This window comes from Lemur catta, chromosome 12 (assembly GCF_020740605.2).
Source record: "Lemur catta isolate mLemCat1 chromosome 12, mLemCat1.pri, whole genome shotgun sequence".
NCBI classification, from domain to species: Eukaryota; Metazoa; Chordata; class Mammalia; order Primates; family Lemuridae; genus Lemur; species Lemur catta.
The window spans coordinates 22713568-22728354 of NC_059139.1; the positions used below are offsets into that span (position 1 = coordinate 22713568).

Genomic DNA, 14787 nt, shown 5'->3' on the forward strand with positions numbered 1-14787 from the left:
GCATGATACCTCTGCTCTTATTAAAAATCACACATATAGACACTACAATTGTGCTTGCTGGAAAATCTCCTAGGTAATTTTATGATGTCAGGAAATCAAGCTGGATTTATATATAAAAACTGGATTTATTTACAACAACAGGTAGTGGTCCAAATTTGGTCCCTAGGCCATAGTATTCCAACGTTTGCATTCAACAAGTAATTCTTGAATGCCTACTGTGATGGGTGAAGTATGAGTAAGCGCGAGGGATACACAGAGAACAAAAGAGAAAAATTGCTGTTCCTGTGAAACTTAGAGGTTGGCAGTAAGCTATTACCTACAATAAATTACTTCATAAAGTGCAGAAACTTTCTGTAAAGAAAAACTTACCCCAATCAACCAATTGCTTAGCTTTGTAAGTTTCAATTTTTGACTTGTGATTCTTTTAAAGTAGGCCCTAGCCTGAAATAGCTTGAGGCTACATTTGAATCTAGCACCTCACTTTGAAGTAAGCACAGTAAGGTTGGGGCTGCAAGGAAGATCAGAAAGTCATAATAAAATAAAATGCTCTTTCTCTTCATGTCCTCTACCTCTGCTTACAGCAGCGATACTTTTACTCAGACTTCCTGTTTCTGGAACTTGCCCACTTTTTTGCTGTGTTTATACTTCCCCCTGTCTGTGGTTAAATAAGTATAAAGCTGTAGATCTAAGACTCTCTCTCTCTCTCCGCCCCCCCATTCATTTTTTACACACAGGCTCACACATCTCTTCTCTCTTCTCTTTCTCTCTCAGAATGACAATTCTAGGTACAGCTTTTGGTATGGTTTTTTATTTACTTCAAGTCGTTTCTGGAGAAAGTGGCTATGCACAGAATGGTGAGTCATTTCTTACTTTTCTTAAGGATTTTGGATTATCTCTAGCACACCTTCAGGTTACTCAGTTCTCTAACAGACCTGAGTCGGGCGCCGGGTTGGATGGAGATTGAGCACTAACCATGTATTTGTTTTGTCTGTTCTAACCACCAGGACAGGGGGATGGGACAATACAGTGGGTGGCATATAAGGCCTCAGTGTTGTCCAGAAGGAATGTATTAGACTTTGAAAATGTGGATCTTAAATGCCTATTGATTCCTCTTCTCTCACAAAACAAACACCCGTATGGACGCTACAGTTGTGCTTGTTGGAAAATCTCCAAGGTAATTTTACCTTGTGAGGAAATCAAGCTGGATTTTTGTTAGGCTTTTTAAGAGGTTCCAAAAGCATAACTTTCAGGGTAAAATAATGTCCAGAAACAATAGCTCTGCCTGCATTGACAAGTGCTATTTCCCCCAAAATGTATCTAGAATAGACATTCAATAAATATTTTTAAATGTCTTCAGTATACTTTAGTTTTGATAGATTCATGTGAGAGTCTTAGTAAATAAATGAGGGGAGAAAGATCTCAGTGAGTTGTCTCGTTGAAATACACTAAACTGCCTTCCCATCAACAAATTTATCATATGTAATAATTCTCCTTGAGATCCTTAAGATACTTAGTAGCTAGGAGCAGATCCTGCCTACTCAGCAAATGCATTGTCATTACAACAAAACTAGGCAAAAGTGTCCAGCAGCAGCAAGAACCACCTAGGAACTTAGCCCACCAATTTGTTCCTGCAAATGAAGCCCTTTCCCTTTAAGAGTTAGAAAGTATTTTCCTATAGACAATATCAAACACATCAGCTTGATGACTCAGCTTAGATATTTTGAGTGGCGTAATTACTAAAGATGGAAATCCCTAGAATTTTTTCATTAAGGGAATTGTCAGAGGGTTGACATTTTTCACAGTGTGACCATGTGAATCACTCTGTGGGGGATGATCATTATCCTGTGCTAAATGTTGCCTAAATGTGGGTTTGCACAAAGATGCACGGCAGGAAACACATAAATCTTGCTCTCTTTTGGTATAATATATTCTCTCTATTTCTCCCTGGTGATCATACTATTTTTAAAAGAAATAAGAATTCTAATTGAAAGCTAGGTTTTCTCTTCAACCTTTTAAATTTCATATTTTTCTCCCCAAGATCTGTAGCCAGTTATCCACACGATCATATCAAAATACCTTCCAGTTTGGGGTGTAAGGAATTCACTGTCAGCTGCTGCTTGTTGAAAGATAAGTTAGTTCTCTTGATAACCACAAGTACAATCAAGAGAATAAAGGAATACTTATAAAAAAATCCAAACCATTTTAACCTATTAATCAACTAACTCTATCCATTCAGTAGGAAAAAGACTTCTAAACCACACTACCTTGCCTATTATACATATTCCAAAAATTTTTATAGATAAAAATTTAAATAGATACCTATTTAAATATTAACAATATCAATTATTGAGCACTTAAAAAATAATAGATAAACTCCCTGTTCTAAAGCTCTGTAACTTCAGAACCATAGTGATACCAACACCTTCAATTTACATAGAACTCTTTTTCAAAAAATCCCAATGTTTCATGTATGTTTTCAGAATTAGAATTCTTATTTTACCTTTTCTTTCTTATTTCTCAGAAATAATAGTCATAGCTAACCCTTGTTGAGTGCTTAGTGTTCTAAGCCAAGCCTTTGTATATATCCATTTAATGATTCTTCATATCATGAATTTAATTTTGAGAACACTAAATATTGGAGAGGTTGGGTACCGGGCAGAGGACCACAGCTACAAAGAAGAGTAGCTGGGATTTAAGCAGACATCTGTCCAGCTCTGACACCATAGGTCTTAACCACTTTGTACACTACTCTTTCCTAAGAATTTTTCAGCTTGTGCCACGTAGAATATTCTCTTCATAAAATGCTATGCAACTTTACAAGTAATTGAAGGGAAGTTTTCCTGGTTACAAGGTGGTTTTGCCCAGTAACACCTGCTAAAGAGCTAATGAACTACTTCTTAAAACAACAATTTTAAGTGTAGAAAAAATTGTATAAATGGTGCTTTGCATATTACTTGAGAGTATACAGTAAGCACGCTTTTCCAGACTTAATGGCTAAAGTTAATGGGAGTCTTTTGTCTTGTGGGTGCCCAGCATTTTCTAGACCATGCTGTTTCTGGTTTACCTTGTATATTGAAGAATTGTGGAGACAAAGCTGACCCATAAGATGTCTGAATGTGACCAGTGATGCATGTGCTGCATACAGGATAGGCGGAAGGTCCAAAGAAGAGAAAAGGTCAAGATAATGAGAGGACTGCCATAGAAGGCCAGAACCATTCCATTTAGAAGGTTACCAGCTCTTATGGAAGAGATCTAAGTCTACAAAACTAGGAATGAATGTGCTTTAAAATGCAAGACCTAAATGGTGGGCTGCCCCTCATTATTTCACACTGCCATCAAGACCAGGGCCAGACCCTGCCAAAATTACATTAGGAGCCTTTACTCGTGGCAGAACTGTGAGCTGGGTGGATTCTGGGAATGGTCAGAAAGACAAATGCTCATGGCTGTGAACAGTCTCCACAGCTCTTATCTAGCTGGGGTTGTTCCAGATTTGTAGCTTTGACTGAGCTGACCTATCACTCAACTGGTTGGTCCATTCACAATCAGCTTTATTAACTTTCCCACAGAACTTCTAGGTTATTTGAGTAAAGAAAACATTGTTTGGACAGCCCATGGCCTCTGGGACACTCAATTGAAATTCAATTTTAGTATATTTTGTATTCAATTTAAGCCTTAGAAGCATCCAGTTTCTAGCATTGATTAACCAAAATATTATACCTAGAATCAGTCACAAGCTCACATTTGACCACTCTGAGAATAGCTTTGGTTACTATTTTCTCAGGTCCTACTCAGAGTATATTTGCTGACATATTTTTCTATTAAGTATTGTTAATTATACATATAAAATATCCATTTAATCATAGGGTCTACAACGTAACTTAAGAAATCAAATACTATCTGTGACAGATTGTATTTTCCAAAGAGGTAGCAAAAATAACCTGATTCCACATTTTCTTCCAGAATCCAGCTGGTTGTCTATAAGGTACTGTATCCACAGAAGAAGAATCTAGAACAGAAACAGTTACGTATGACATTCACAAGAAGGTCTACTAGATCTGAGTCAAGCCAGATCTAATTTTTTCTTATCCTGTTTGTTTCAATCAGTAGTATAAGACAAGTTGCCTTAAATAGTCAGACAATGGAGATAATCGATGCTACTTTTAATTGGGATGCCTTTTAGGCAAGAAAAAGCAATCCCTTAAAAAAGTGAATTTCCGACATTAAGACAGCTATAATCTTCCTTCATTTGAAAAAAAACTTGGGAGGGGATAAATGAGTATTAGTAATAAAGTCAAAAATTAGATTGTCATATGAATAATGGAAATAAAGTATCCCTTATTTGAAATGTACAAACGTTTCAATGTAAACAAATGTAGCAGAAGAAATTCCAGTTTGAATAAAGGAAAAAATCTGTTCAGTGCCTCTTTCTAGTTCTCTAATGCATAAATATTTGGAGATTACTTATTAATTGTGATGCACTTTTTTTCTGTTAGAAAACTCTGTGTGCATTGTTTTAGGTTTTGTTTTTTGTTTGTTCGTTTTGAAATGCTTTTCTTGTCTTTGCCCGTGGGCTTTTCTTCTTTAGATAAAATATAATCACTGCTTTGTGTCTGCTACAACATTCTGCCATTTTATCAATGTGATGCCAGTTTTCAAAAGGATGCATTCATTTGCTTTATTAATAGCCTGCATGTCTGTTACTCCCCAGGAGACTTGGAAGATGCAGAACTGGATGACTACTCTTTCTCCTGCTACAGTCAGTTGGAAGTGAATGGATCCCATCACTCCCTGACCTGTGCTTTTGACGACCCGGACATCAATAGCACCAATCTAGACCTGGAAATATGGTATGGAATGGTGGTTTCAAGGATATTTAGAAATCCTCTGGCTCTCTTTTCATGTGCTCTTTTCCATAGCTGCAAAGGAAACAGTGTGTGGCCTAATTAACAAATGTTAAAATCTAATGAATTTACAAAAACCTCCTAAAACTCTTTGTCCTTCACCAAGACTGAAGTAAAGCAACTTTCACAGTTTATCTTTCATGTTCAGGGGGCTACAGCCAAATGCTGCTATGTATCTTAGAGATTTAACATCCTTCCCTACTTCACTGTAGAATTTAAATCCTGGTTTTCCTAGAATGCTCCTCACAAGAAATCCGTTTGCCCAGCGTGAGATAATTTAGTGTCTTCAAGCTGCATTTGGGAATGAAGTTGCCTGGTTTCTAATCCCAATACCAGTGTTTATGAGCTTTCTGACCGAAAGCAAGTTATGTAACTTATCTATGCCTCAGTTTCCCCACCTGTAAAATGAGATAATCTACCTCATAGGAAGGTTATGATGATTAAATAGTTTAATAATAATATGCAAAGCACTCAGAATAGTCATTCCGTGTATGATGAGTAATGCAGAAGAGACACTAAATCATAATTCTGTGAATATCGACCTAACTTCTACCCTCTTGACACAGTTGGACTTCAGATGATGCTCTCAATGCAAATTTTCTAAAAATCTACAGGAATAAGTGGGCACTTGGTTTCATTAGGCCTCAGAGTAAATGCAAAGAAAGGAAAAAAGGTCTCTGGCTTGAAAGTTTAGTAAAGGGCTCAGGGAGATTTACCTTCTTTCTCTTTCACAAATCATCTCCTGTTGCCAATAGTTACTATCTCAGGTAACTTGAAAAAATACTCTAACTTGAAATTATGATTTGTGGCTATCTCCAAATTCTTATTAGATGACCTAATTTTTAGTTAGTTTCCTAGTGAAGAAAGTAAGTCAAGATCCATGAGAAGTAAGAGGGCTTCCTGAATTCCATAGACACTGGGTCCGAGAGCCCTGCATTCCATCTTACATTAATTTACGGAAGCTTCCTGCATCTATTCATACAGTGCTGCTTGCTGCAGTCATTGGATAAATATGGTTTTGGACTCACATACTATAGTGTGTTCTCTGTCTGCCTCTGTTAGTTCACTTCTCTAACATACTTTCCAGGAATAAAATATGTTGAAAGAACGGGAGCCTACAATGTCCAGTATCTAGGCTGCAACTGAACTACACTAAAACAGCCAAACAACTCATTCAAACAATGCATTCATTGTTATGGGCAAAACACCTTCCCACACAGAGGTTTGACTTTGGGTTCTCCAACCAGCTAGTGGTAGACGGCTGTGTTCATTGTGGTTTCTCTTAGCCAGGCTGAAGCTGACCTTTCTGTCCACTTTAACATATCTCTTGATTTTTTCCTGTCATGTTTTAAACTGTCCAGAGCCTCCATTTGGGTTTTGCAGCCATATTGAGGTATTTGAGTTGGAAAGGGATTGTCAAAGGCACGTTTTCAGTGTGAAACAGTAAGTATGAACTCTGGTAGATTAAGGTATTTCTAGAGAGCAGCCATTTTCATCAGAGGTGTCTACAGCTTGAGGGGGAGATTCAGGCATCTCGAGCTCAGAGAAGACAATGCATCTCAAATTAAATTCAGTTAAACAGAGCACTCTCTTTGCTAGTTAGGTTGGGCTTCTTTTTCACTATGAAATTAGCTTTATTGGAGTGTTTTTTTTCTTTTAATATAAATCTATAAGGAAGAAATTGAAATTTATTCAAAATGGTGCATGCTGATGAAGTCGTTACACAGGTGGGATTGTTGATAGTCACTCGATGCCATCTCTTAGAGGGCAATAAACTGCCCTGAATCTGACCACCAGTCTCCCAGGCTTAGTAAGTAATTTAGTTAGCATTCAATAAGCAGATCTCAGAGAGAGACTTGGATTAACCAAACTGACAAATTTGAATTACCAGCATGCCAGACTATTTCATACTGACAAATACAAATATCATAGAGATCCAAACATTCATACTGGGCTCAGGACCTATAGGATTTGGTATTGGGGGAGGGGAGCAGAGAAGGCTAATAGGTTGCATATCAATATAAATTCACCTTGACTGGGAGGCCTGAAAATTTTTCACTCACCAAAACTTTAGCCAGATGTCAGTTGCCTTGAGAGACAACACAGAGGCTCTGGAAACAGGCGCCTGGGTTGAAATCCCAATAGCAACACTTAACTCTGTGACCTGGGGGTCATTTAAACTCTCTGATCCTAACAACTGCCTTGCACTGGGGTAGAGGGTATGAGTGTCTGGCATGTGGTATGTGTCTGTAAATGGTAGTTAATCATCTCAGTATGGTTCAATTTCCATTAAAAATATGATCAAAATGTTGTTTGGTATAGAAGCAAAACAAAGAAAATATGTTTGTTGATTTTAAGTCTAGAGTTATTTTGTTCAGATCTCAATGTGGTTGATATTTTTTAATTAGTTGCCAGCATTTAAAAATCTGAGTATCTATTTAAAAAATCAGATCTGCTAACACTGAGCCCATATAGCAAAAAGCAGCAGGAACAGAATTCTAGCTGCTTCTTACACATGGAAAATTAAATCTCAGTCTTGGCCAGGCATGGTGACTCACGTCTGTAATCCCAGCACTTTGGGAGGCTGAGGTGGGAGGGTCACTTGAGGCCAGGAGTTCAAGAGCAGCCTGAGCAAGCACAAGACCTCATCTCTACAAAAAATAGAAAAATGAGCCAGACGTGGTGATGCACACCTATAACCCCAGCTACTCAGGAGGCTGAGGCAGGAGAATCCCTTGAGCCCAGGAGGAGTTTGAGGTTACAGTGAGCTATTATGATGCCACTGCACTCCAGCCTGGGTGACAAAATGAGACCCTGTCTCAAAAAACACAAAAAAATTCTCAGTCTTGAAGGTAAGACCCCTTCTCTCATGCATATTACTTGCATAGACCCAACAGGAATTTTAATTTGAGGCCTTTCTTTTTAAGTGTTTGCATAGTTTTCATAATCCGCTCTTAGAAAGTAATTGTATTTCCTCTATTTCCACCTTCTTGGGGGTACCATAATCACTCCCATGTACTGCCTACAGATACCACTTAAAATATGTCAATTTTTGCTTTCAGCAATTACCAACACCATCACAGGCTGCACCCTGATATTCTAGGCTTAACTAGCAATATCTGTCAAGTATTGTTAGTTTAGTCCTTTTTACAGTAAACCATACTAACCCCTAAAATTGTTGAGTATTTTTGAACTAGATTCTGTCTTTCAGGGCCAACTGAGAAATGAAAGCAATAGTTGTGGGGGGTTTTTGTTTGGTTTGGTTTGGTTTGGTTTTATTATGTCTTTCAGTATTTCCACAGAAATATTTGTTTGCAGCAACAAGAGAAATGCATTTATCATATTAAACTACATAAGAACAGAGGAGGTTTAGGAGGGTGGAGGTGAGGTTAAGAATCAGATTACATGGAACCAGGAGAATTGTGTGAGTTGCTCAGGGTTGAAATCCCCTAAGAAGGTCCTCCAGGCTCAATTCACTAGCCAACGGTACTACTTGGATTCTTGCAGTGCTCTTTCTCCCCCCAGAACCCTAAAATATCTCTGTTCAATAGAAATACCAGGCAATCCACAAATGAGTGAGCCATTTAGGTAATTTTAAATTTTCTAGTAGCCACATTTTAAGAAAACGAAAAAGAAATAGGTGAAATTAATTTTAATATTTTATTTAATCTAATATATCCAAAATATTACCATTTCAACATGTAATCAATACAAATAAAAATATTAATAGATATGTTACATTCTTTTTTGCATACTAAATCTTCAAAATGTAATGTGTATTCTACACTTAGATTACATCTGAGTTTGGGCTGACCACATTTCAAGTGTTCCATAACTATATATGGTGTGGTGGCTATTGTTGTTGGGCAGTGTGGCACTAGAACATTCCTAACCCTAACAATGCATAGTAGCACCCAATAAGTTGCTTTAATTGGCTTGAATTGGATTGCATTGAGTTGGACTCCTCATGAGGGACACTAAGTTTCCTTCAATTGCCTGAAGCTAAGGTCAGTTGCGCAAAACAAGGCTGTGTACGCTAGTCCACAGCGCTTATCTTAGTCTTCCAGCGTGGGCCCCAACCCACATGGAGTAGCTCCTCAAGTTCAGATCCCTTAAAAGGATGCCTAGTCTCACAGGACAGCCATGTGGTGATCCTTGATTGTCCACTGCTCATAAACCTCATTCTCTAAAAAGTGGGAATGAGCTGAGAAGACCATTTTAGATCCTTTTTAAACTCCCAGGAATACCAGAAACCTGCTACAAGTTTAACACCTATAATTAGATATTTCACACATGCTTTTCTTAGAAATATATTCTAAATTCAAGGATTGAACTAAAAGCCATTGTACTTCTAGTTTCTCCACATCACATGTTTATCTAAAATTCAGAAATGAGACTCTGCCCCCAATGCTTCCCTTCTGCTCTTTTTATCAAATTGCAACAATGTTGCTGTCTTCAGACCTTTCCACCTGGCATTCATCCCAAGCTCATTCCCTGATATCCATCTAGTTTACCTTAAAATTTGCTTTTTAGTTTTACTTGGTTCCAAGTGGGAAAATCCATCTACCCCAATAAGGGACGCAACTCTCTAGAAACTCTGACACACACACACACACACACACACACACACACACACACACACACACACACACACACACTTCAAAGCCTGAACAAACTGCATACCCTAAAAGATAGCAGTTAACAAAAGTTATATTTTGAGAGGACAATTTTAAGGAATGTCCCACAAACATCCAACATATTGGCCAGTTAATTAACAAAATTTCTTGACCAGTCTCTAGTATTCATGATTGCAGGAGCTTAACCGGTCACTCAAAGACCACAGTAGTCCAAAAGTGAAAGCTTCTGTACCTAAAGCTGCACGTTCTCCTCAGCTTTTAACCCCATGATCAGCTCACCTGAAGCAGACAGGTTCCTCTTTCTCTACAGAGTCCCGGAACCATTCTAGAAAGGACTCACTTCAGCACATGCAGGAGAAGAGTACACATACACCCAATTCACTAAAGAAAACTCGACACACATCTGGGTTGTAGACAGCAAAGGACCTTCCTAGAACACACCCCTTAGGACTTAAACAAAAATATCTGGTTAATGGAAACAATTCTTTCACGTAAGCAAACATACACAGAGGTGCTTTTTTCTGCCAAGATTCTCACTTCCAATTTGATACAGTTATACCTCTTTTTAGAGCTATTTGGCTGAGTTTAAGGAGCACATAGGAAAAGCAAACTGGTAACAGTGGTTATCACAGGAGAGAGAAATTAAATTGAGGGTTGAGAAGGAAGGAAAACTGTAATTTTACTTTTATTCTGCTTTGTTTAATTACATTTACAATGAGAATGTATAACTTCATTATTCTTTAATTCTCATATTATTAATTTGTTTACTTTCTTTTTTGATGACAGTTCATTTTGAGAGTAAAATTTACTAATGGGAAAATGTGCAAAACTTGAGTTTGGAAAAATGTCTATGACATATAGATGACCCATCATTCAAGATTAGAGCATTTCTTTTACCCTACAAGGATGACTTATGTCCCCTTCCAGTCAACCTGTATGCCCCAGGAGCGATCAGAATTCTGAATTCTATTTAATATTACCCTTGGGTTTTACCAGTTTCTGATAGTTCTTCTAAATGGAATAACTCTGTTCATACTTTTCTGTCTGAATTCAACACAATGTTTGTCAGATTTAGCCATGTCGATGCACATTTTGTAGCCCATCTTTTCAACTGCTAAGCAGTAATTCCAGTGTGTGAATATACCACAAATTTTGAAACCTTTCTCCTTGTAATGGACTTTAGTGTTTTTTGAAGTTTGAGAGGCTATTAATTTTTTAAGTTGTTATTAACATTCTTTTACAAATCAGTTTGTGAATATACATTTTCATTTCTCTGGGGTAAAAATCAATTGCTGTATCATAAGGTAGGTGCACATCTAACATCATAAGGAAGTGCCCTATAGTATTCCAAAGTCATTCTACTGTCCTATTAGCAATGTATGAGAGTCACACATTATTTCCAACATTTGAGTTTGGAATAGTATCTTATTGTGATTTTAATTTGCATTTATCAAATAACAAATGTTGAACACCTTTTCAAATATTTGGCCATTTGAATGTCTTCTTTGGGCAAGTATCTGTTAAAATCATGGAGTTCTTTGTCCTTTTATTATTGATGGATAGTAGATCTTTATATATTCTGGATACAATTAATTTGCCAGATATATATATTGCAACTATTTTCTGTCAGTCTAAAGCTTGCCATTGCATTTTCTTAATGGTTTATTTTAGTAAGCAAGAGATTTTTTCATTTTGATGAAGTCCTATATAACTTTTTTATTCATTTATGTTTAGTGTTTTTTGTGTTCTTGCTAAGATTTCTTTGCATACTCCCAAAGTTGGAAAGATATTTTCTTATGTTTTCTTCCAAATGTTTTATAGTGTTAGCCTTTATTTTATGTCTTAATCTATATATAACTGTGTGGGATTAGGGTTCATATTTTCCATACATTTACTCAGTTGTTTCAGGACAATTTGCTGAAAAGAGTTTCTATGCCCCATTAGATCTATTGGGTTTCTCCATTTAAAATTAATTAACCTTATACATATGAGTCTATTTCTGAACTCTATTATTCTTTCTATTGATCACTTTATCTATCCTTATGCCAGTACTAAATGGTTCTGATTGTCATAGCTTTATACTAAGTTTGAAATCAATGCTCTGAGTTCTCCATATTTGTACTACTTTTATCAACATTACTTTGGCTACTTTTGGTTCCTTATACTTCCACATTAATTTTAGAATCAGCTTATAAATTTGTTAAAATACTACTGAGATTTTGATTAATATTATATAGGCCAATTTGGGAAAATTTTCATGTTATCAATATTGAATTTGCTAATCCATGATCAGAGCTCTCCATTTATTAATATTTAGACTTCCTTTAATATCTCCCAGCAATATTTTATAATTTCCAGTGCAAAGACCTTGAACATCTTTTATTAATTTTATTTCTAAGTATATTATGTTTCTAATGTTTAACCTACTTTGGTTTCCTGGGATACACCCTACTTTGTCATAATGTATTAAAATCAATGTGTAAATATTTTCCTGAGGAACTTTGCATATACATCCTGTAGGGATATTTGCGAATTTCTTTTCTGTAATAATTTTGCCAGATTTTGGTACCAGAGTTAAGCTACTTTCAAAAAATAGATTGAGAAGGGTCCATTCCTCTTCTATTTTCTCATAAAATTTGTGTAAGATTGGCACTATTTTTTTCTTACACATTTAATAAAATTCACCAGCTTATAACCATCAGACATAGATTTTTCTTTATGGGGAAGTTTATTGATAATAAATTTAATTTCTTTTAAAGAAATAAAACTATTGATGTATTCAATTTCTATGTGGGTCAGTTTTAATAATTTGTGTTTATAAACTTTTTCATTACATCTAAGCCATTGCATGCATTAGAATATGTTTTTAATTTCTTTATTATACTTTTAATATCTGCATGTTCTATAGTGCTTTCCCCTCTCACATTGCAGATGTTGGTAGTTTACATCTTCCTTTCGCTTCTTAACCATTCCTCTTAGTGTTTATCAGCAAAAGTTACCTGTGAAAATCCCTTCTGTATATGTGATGTTATATATATAATTTTTTAGACTATTTTATCATTTCCTTTAACACTTTTTTAATCAATGCTTCTTTACAGCCCTTTTTCTCCCATTTATTTCTACAAAACATAAAACCAGCAATTTCCTTTTTTACCTACATGAAGTATTTGTTTCTCAATTATCAAAAATAGGAGAGTTTTTTGATAGTTTTCATGAACATACTTTGACTATTTCAGGTTTGATTTTATCTAATACCTAAGTATAATGTCAGCAAAAAGCCACATTATTTTAATTCATTCTTTCTCTCTGACATGCACCCACCCACATACCTATGGACAGAGTTGCAGTCATGCAACTGAAATGCACATGTGGTACTATTCCATTGTATAAAGAATCTCCTACTTGAATCAAGACACATTCCCTTTTTTGTTTTACAGTGGGGCCCTTTTGGAGATAAACTGCCTGAATTTTAGTAAGCTTCAAGAGGTATATTACATCAAGACAAAGAAATTCTTACTGATTGGCAACAGCGAAATATGTGTGAAGCTTGGAGAAAAGAGTATAACTTGCAAAAAAATGAATATAGTCAAGATAGGTAAGAAGTTGTATATAGAGATATGGTTGTCATTTTCTGGATATCTGAAGACACTGTTTCTGGACTTTCTGGATGTTAAAAATAGATAAATGGTGGAACAATTAGCAATTGATCATAGCAAATTCTCTAATGCATTTTTTAAAAAATGAAAAATTTGAAGCTTCTACTACTAATTCCTGCTGTGAAAGAATTCTGAGTATCTTCAAACTCAGCTATGAAAGAGAGTCTTTGACACCTAAGACTGAAGGAAGAGCAAATCTACATGAAGCTTCTCACTGGAGCTGGGCCTCCTATCACCCATACACAAGTGCCCTTTCCTTCCTCACTGGGCCTTCTTCTGAATTCCTTATAGTCTTCTCTCCATATTCCCACCAGATTCTAAGTGTGTTTAGCTAACTTATTAAGTTACTTTAAAAAGTAAATATGCCTTCTGTAATAGTCAGTGCTCCAGAGGAAAGAAAACCTATAGGAGATAAACAGATAGCTAGATAGATAGCCAGGTCGATAGCCAGATTGATTGATAGAAGAAAGAGATTTCTATTAAGGAGTTGGCTTGTGTGTATGTGGGGGCTGGAAATTCCAAATCTGTAGAGCAAGACAGAAGGCTAGAAATTCAGGTAAAAGTGCAGTCTTGACTCCAAATTCTGCAAGGCAGGAAACTCAAGTTGATTTTCTATATTGCATTGTTGAGATATACTTGCTGCTTCTTAGAGGAACCTCAGGCTTTGCTCTTAAGGCCTTCTACTGATTGGATGATACCAATCACATTATGAAATATAATTTGCTTGACTCAAAATCTACTGATTTAAATGTTAATCATTCTAAATAAAATACTTTTAGACAAGTATTTGACCAAACAACTAGGCACCATAGCTAGCCTAGTTGACATAAAATTAACTGTCACACTTGCCTAAGAGACTTACTACTGGGGAGTAAAGCATGGCCAAATCTGATTTGGCCAAGAATATCTAGATTATACTTTGCCAAAAATGAATGTTAATAATTCCATTTTAAATAAAATTATAATATCTGCATGTTTCCTTTGATTCTATATAATATTCATATACATAATGACAGGAATCAGTAAATCCATTTAATTATCTGGTTATAAGTCAATATTAATTACCAATTAACCATTTGGTTACCAGTCAAGTAAATCAAAACAATCAGAGAGACTGGGAACATAGGCACAAAAATATTTTCAGTTATTTACAGATTTATGACCCTGAGGTGAGTAAAGTTTTTTTTTTTACAAAACCTCAGAGATACCCTGATATAGGGAATTGTGTAGTCCAATTATAACGTATCACTGTGATGGAATACTAATTATTTGTCTTTTTTCTGCCTATGGAGATTGACAAATGAAATAATATATGTAGGAGAAAAACTATTCAAAGTGATTGAAGACATACATTCTTTTGCTGGTTTTAAATACTAAGATTATTTCTCTCCCTATTCCCACCTCTCTTCACCCTGCAAAAAGAAAATTAAAAGTAAGAGAGCAATACTCAGTAGAGGCAAGAAAGCATGAGAAACTTAGCTCAGCTTTCTCTCAGCTTTATTTCACCAAGATGACAAAATAAAGAGTAAAAGCAGAAGTTCCATGTGTGAACAATTATCTTATGAAAAAGCCAATGTAGTGGAAGAGAGACAT

The 14787-nt window shown here is 35.9% G+C and overlaps 1 protein-coding gene across 5 annotated transcripts in view; it reads left to right on the forward strand.

The window, feature by feature from the left end:
* The first annotated feature begins 664 nt into the window (after positions 1-664).
* The window catches only part of IL7R (interleukin 7 receptor), a 54725-nt gene continuing 40602 nt past the window's right edge, over positions 665-14787 (forward strand). For 4 of the 5 annotated variants that reach the window (XM_045565632.1, XM_045565631.1, XM_045565630.1 and 1 more), the window contains exons 1-3: positions 705-854; positions 4709-4847; positions 12976-13133. In XM_045565632.1, coding sequence (XP_045421588.1) covers positions 773-854; positions 4709-4847; positions 12976-13133 — 379 coding nt within the window. In that variant the 5' untranslated portion in view covers positions 705-772. Of the gene's footprint in view, positions 855-4708; positions 4848-12975; positions 13134-14787 lie in introns of all 5 variants that reach the window. The other variant, XM_045565629.1, reaches the window with a different exon arrangement.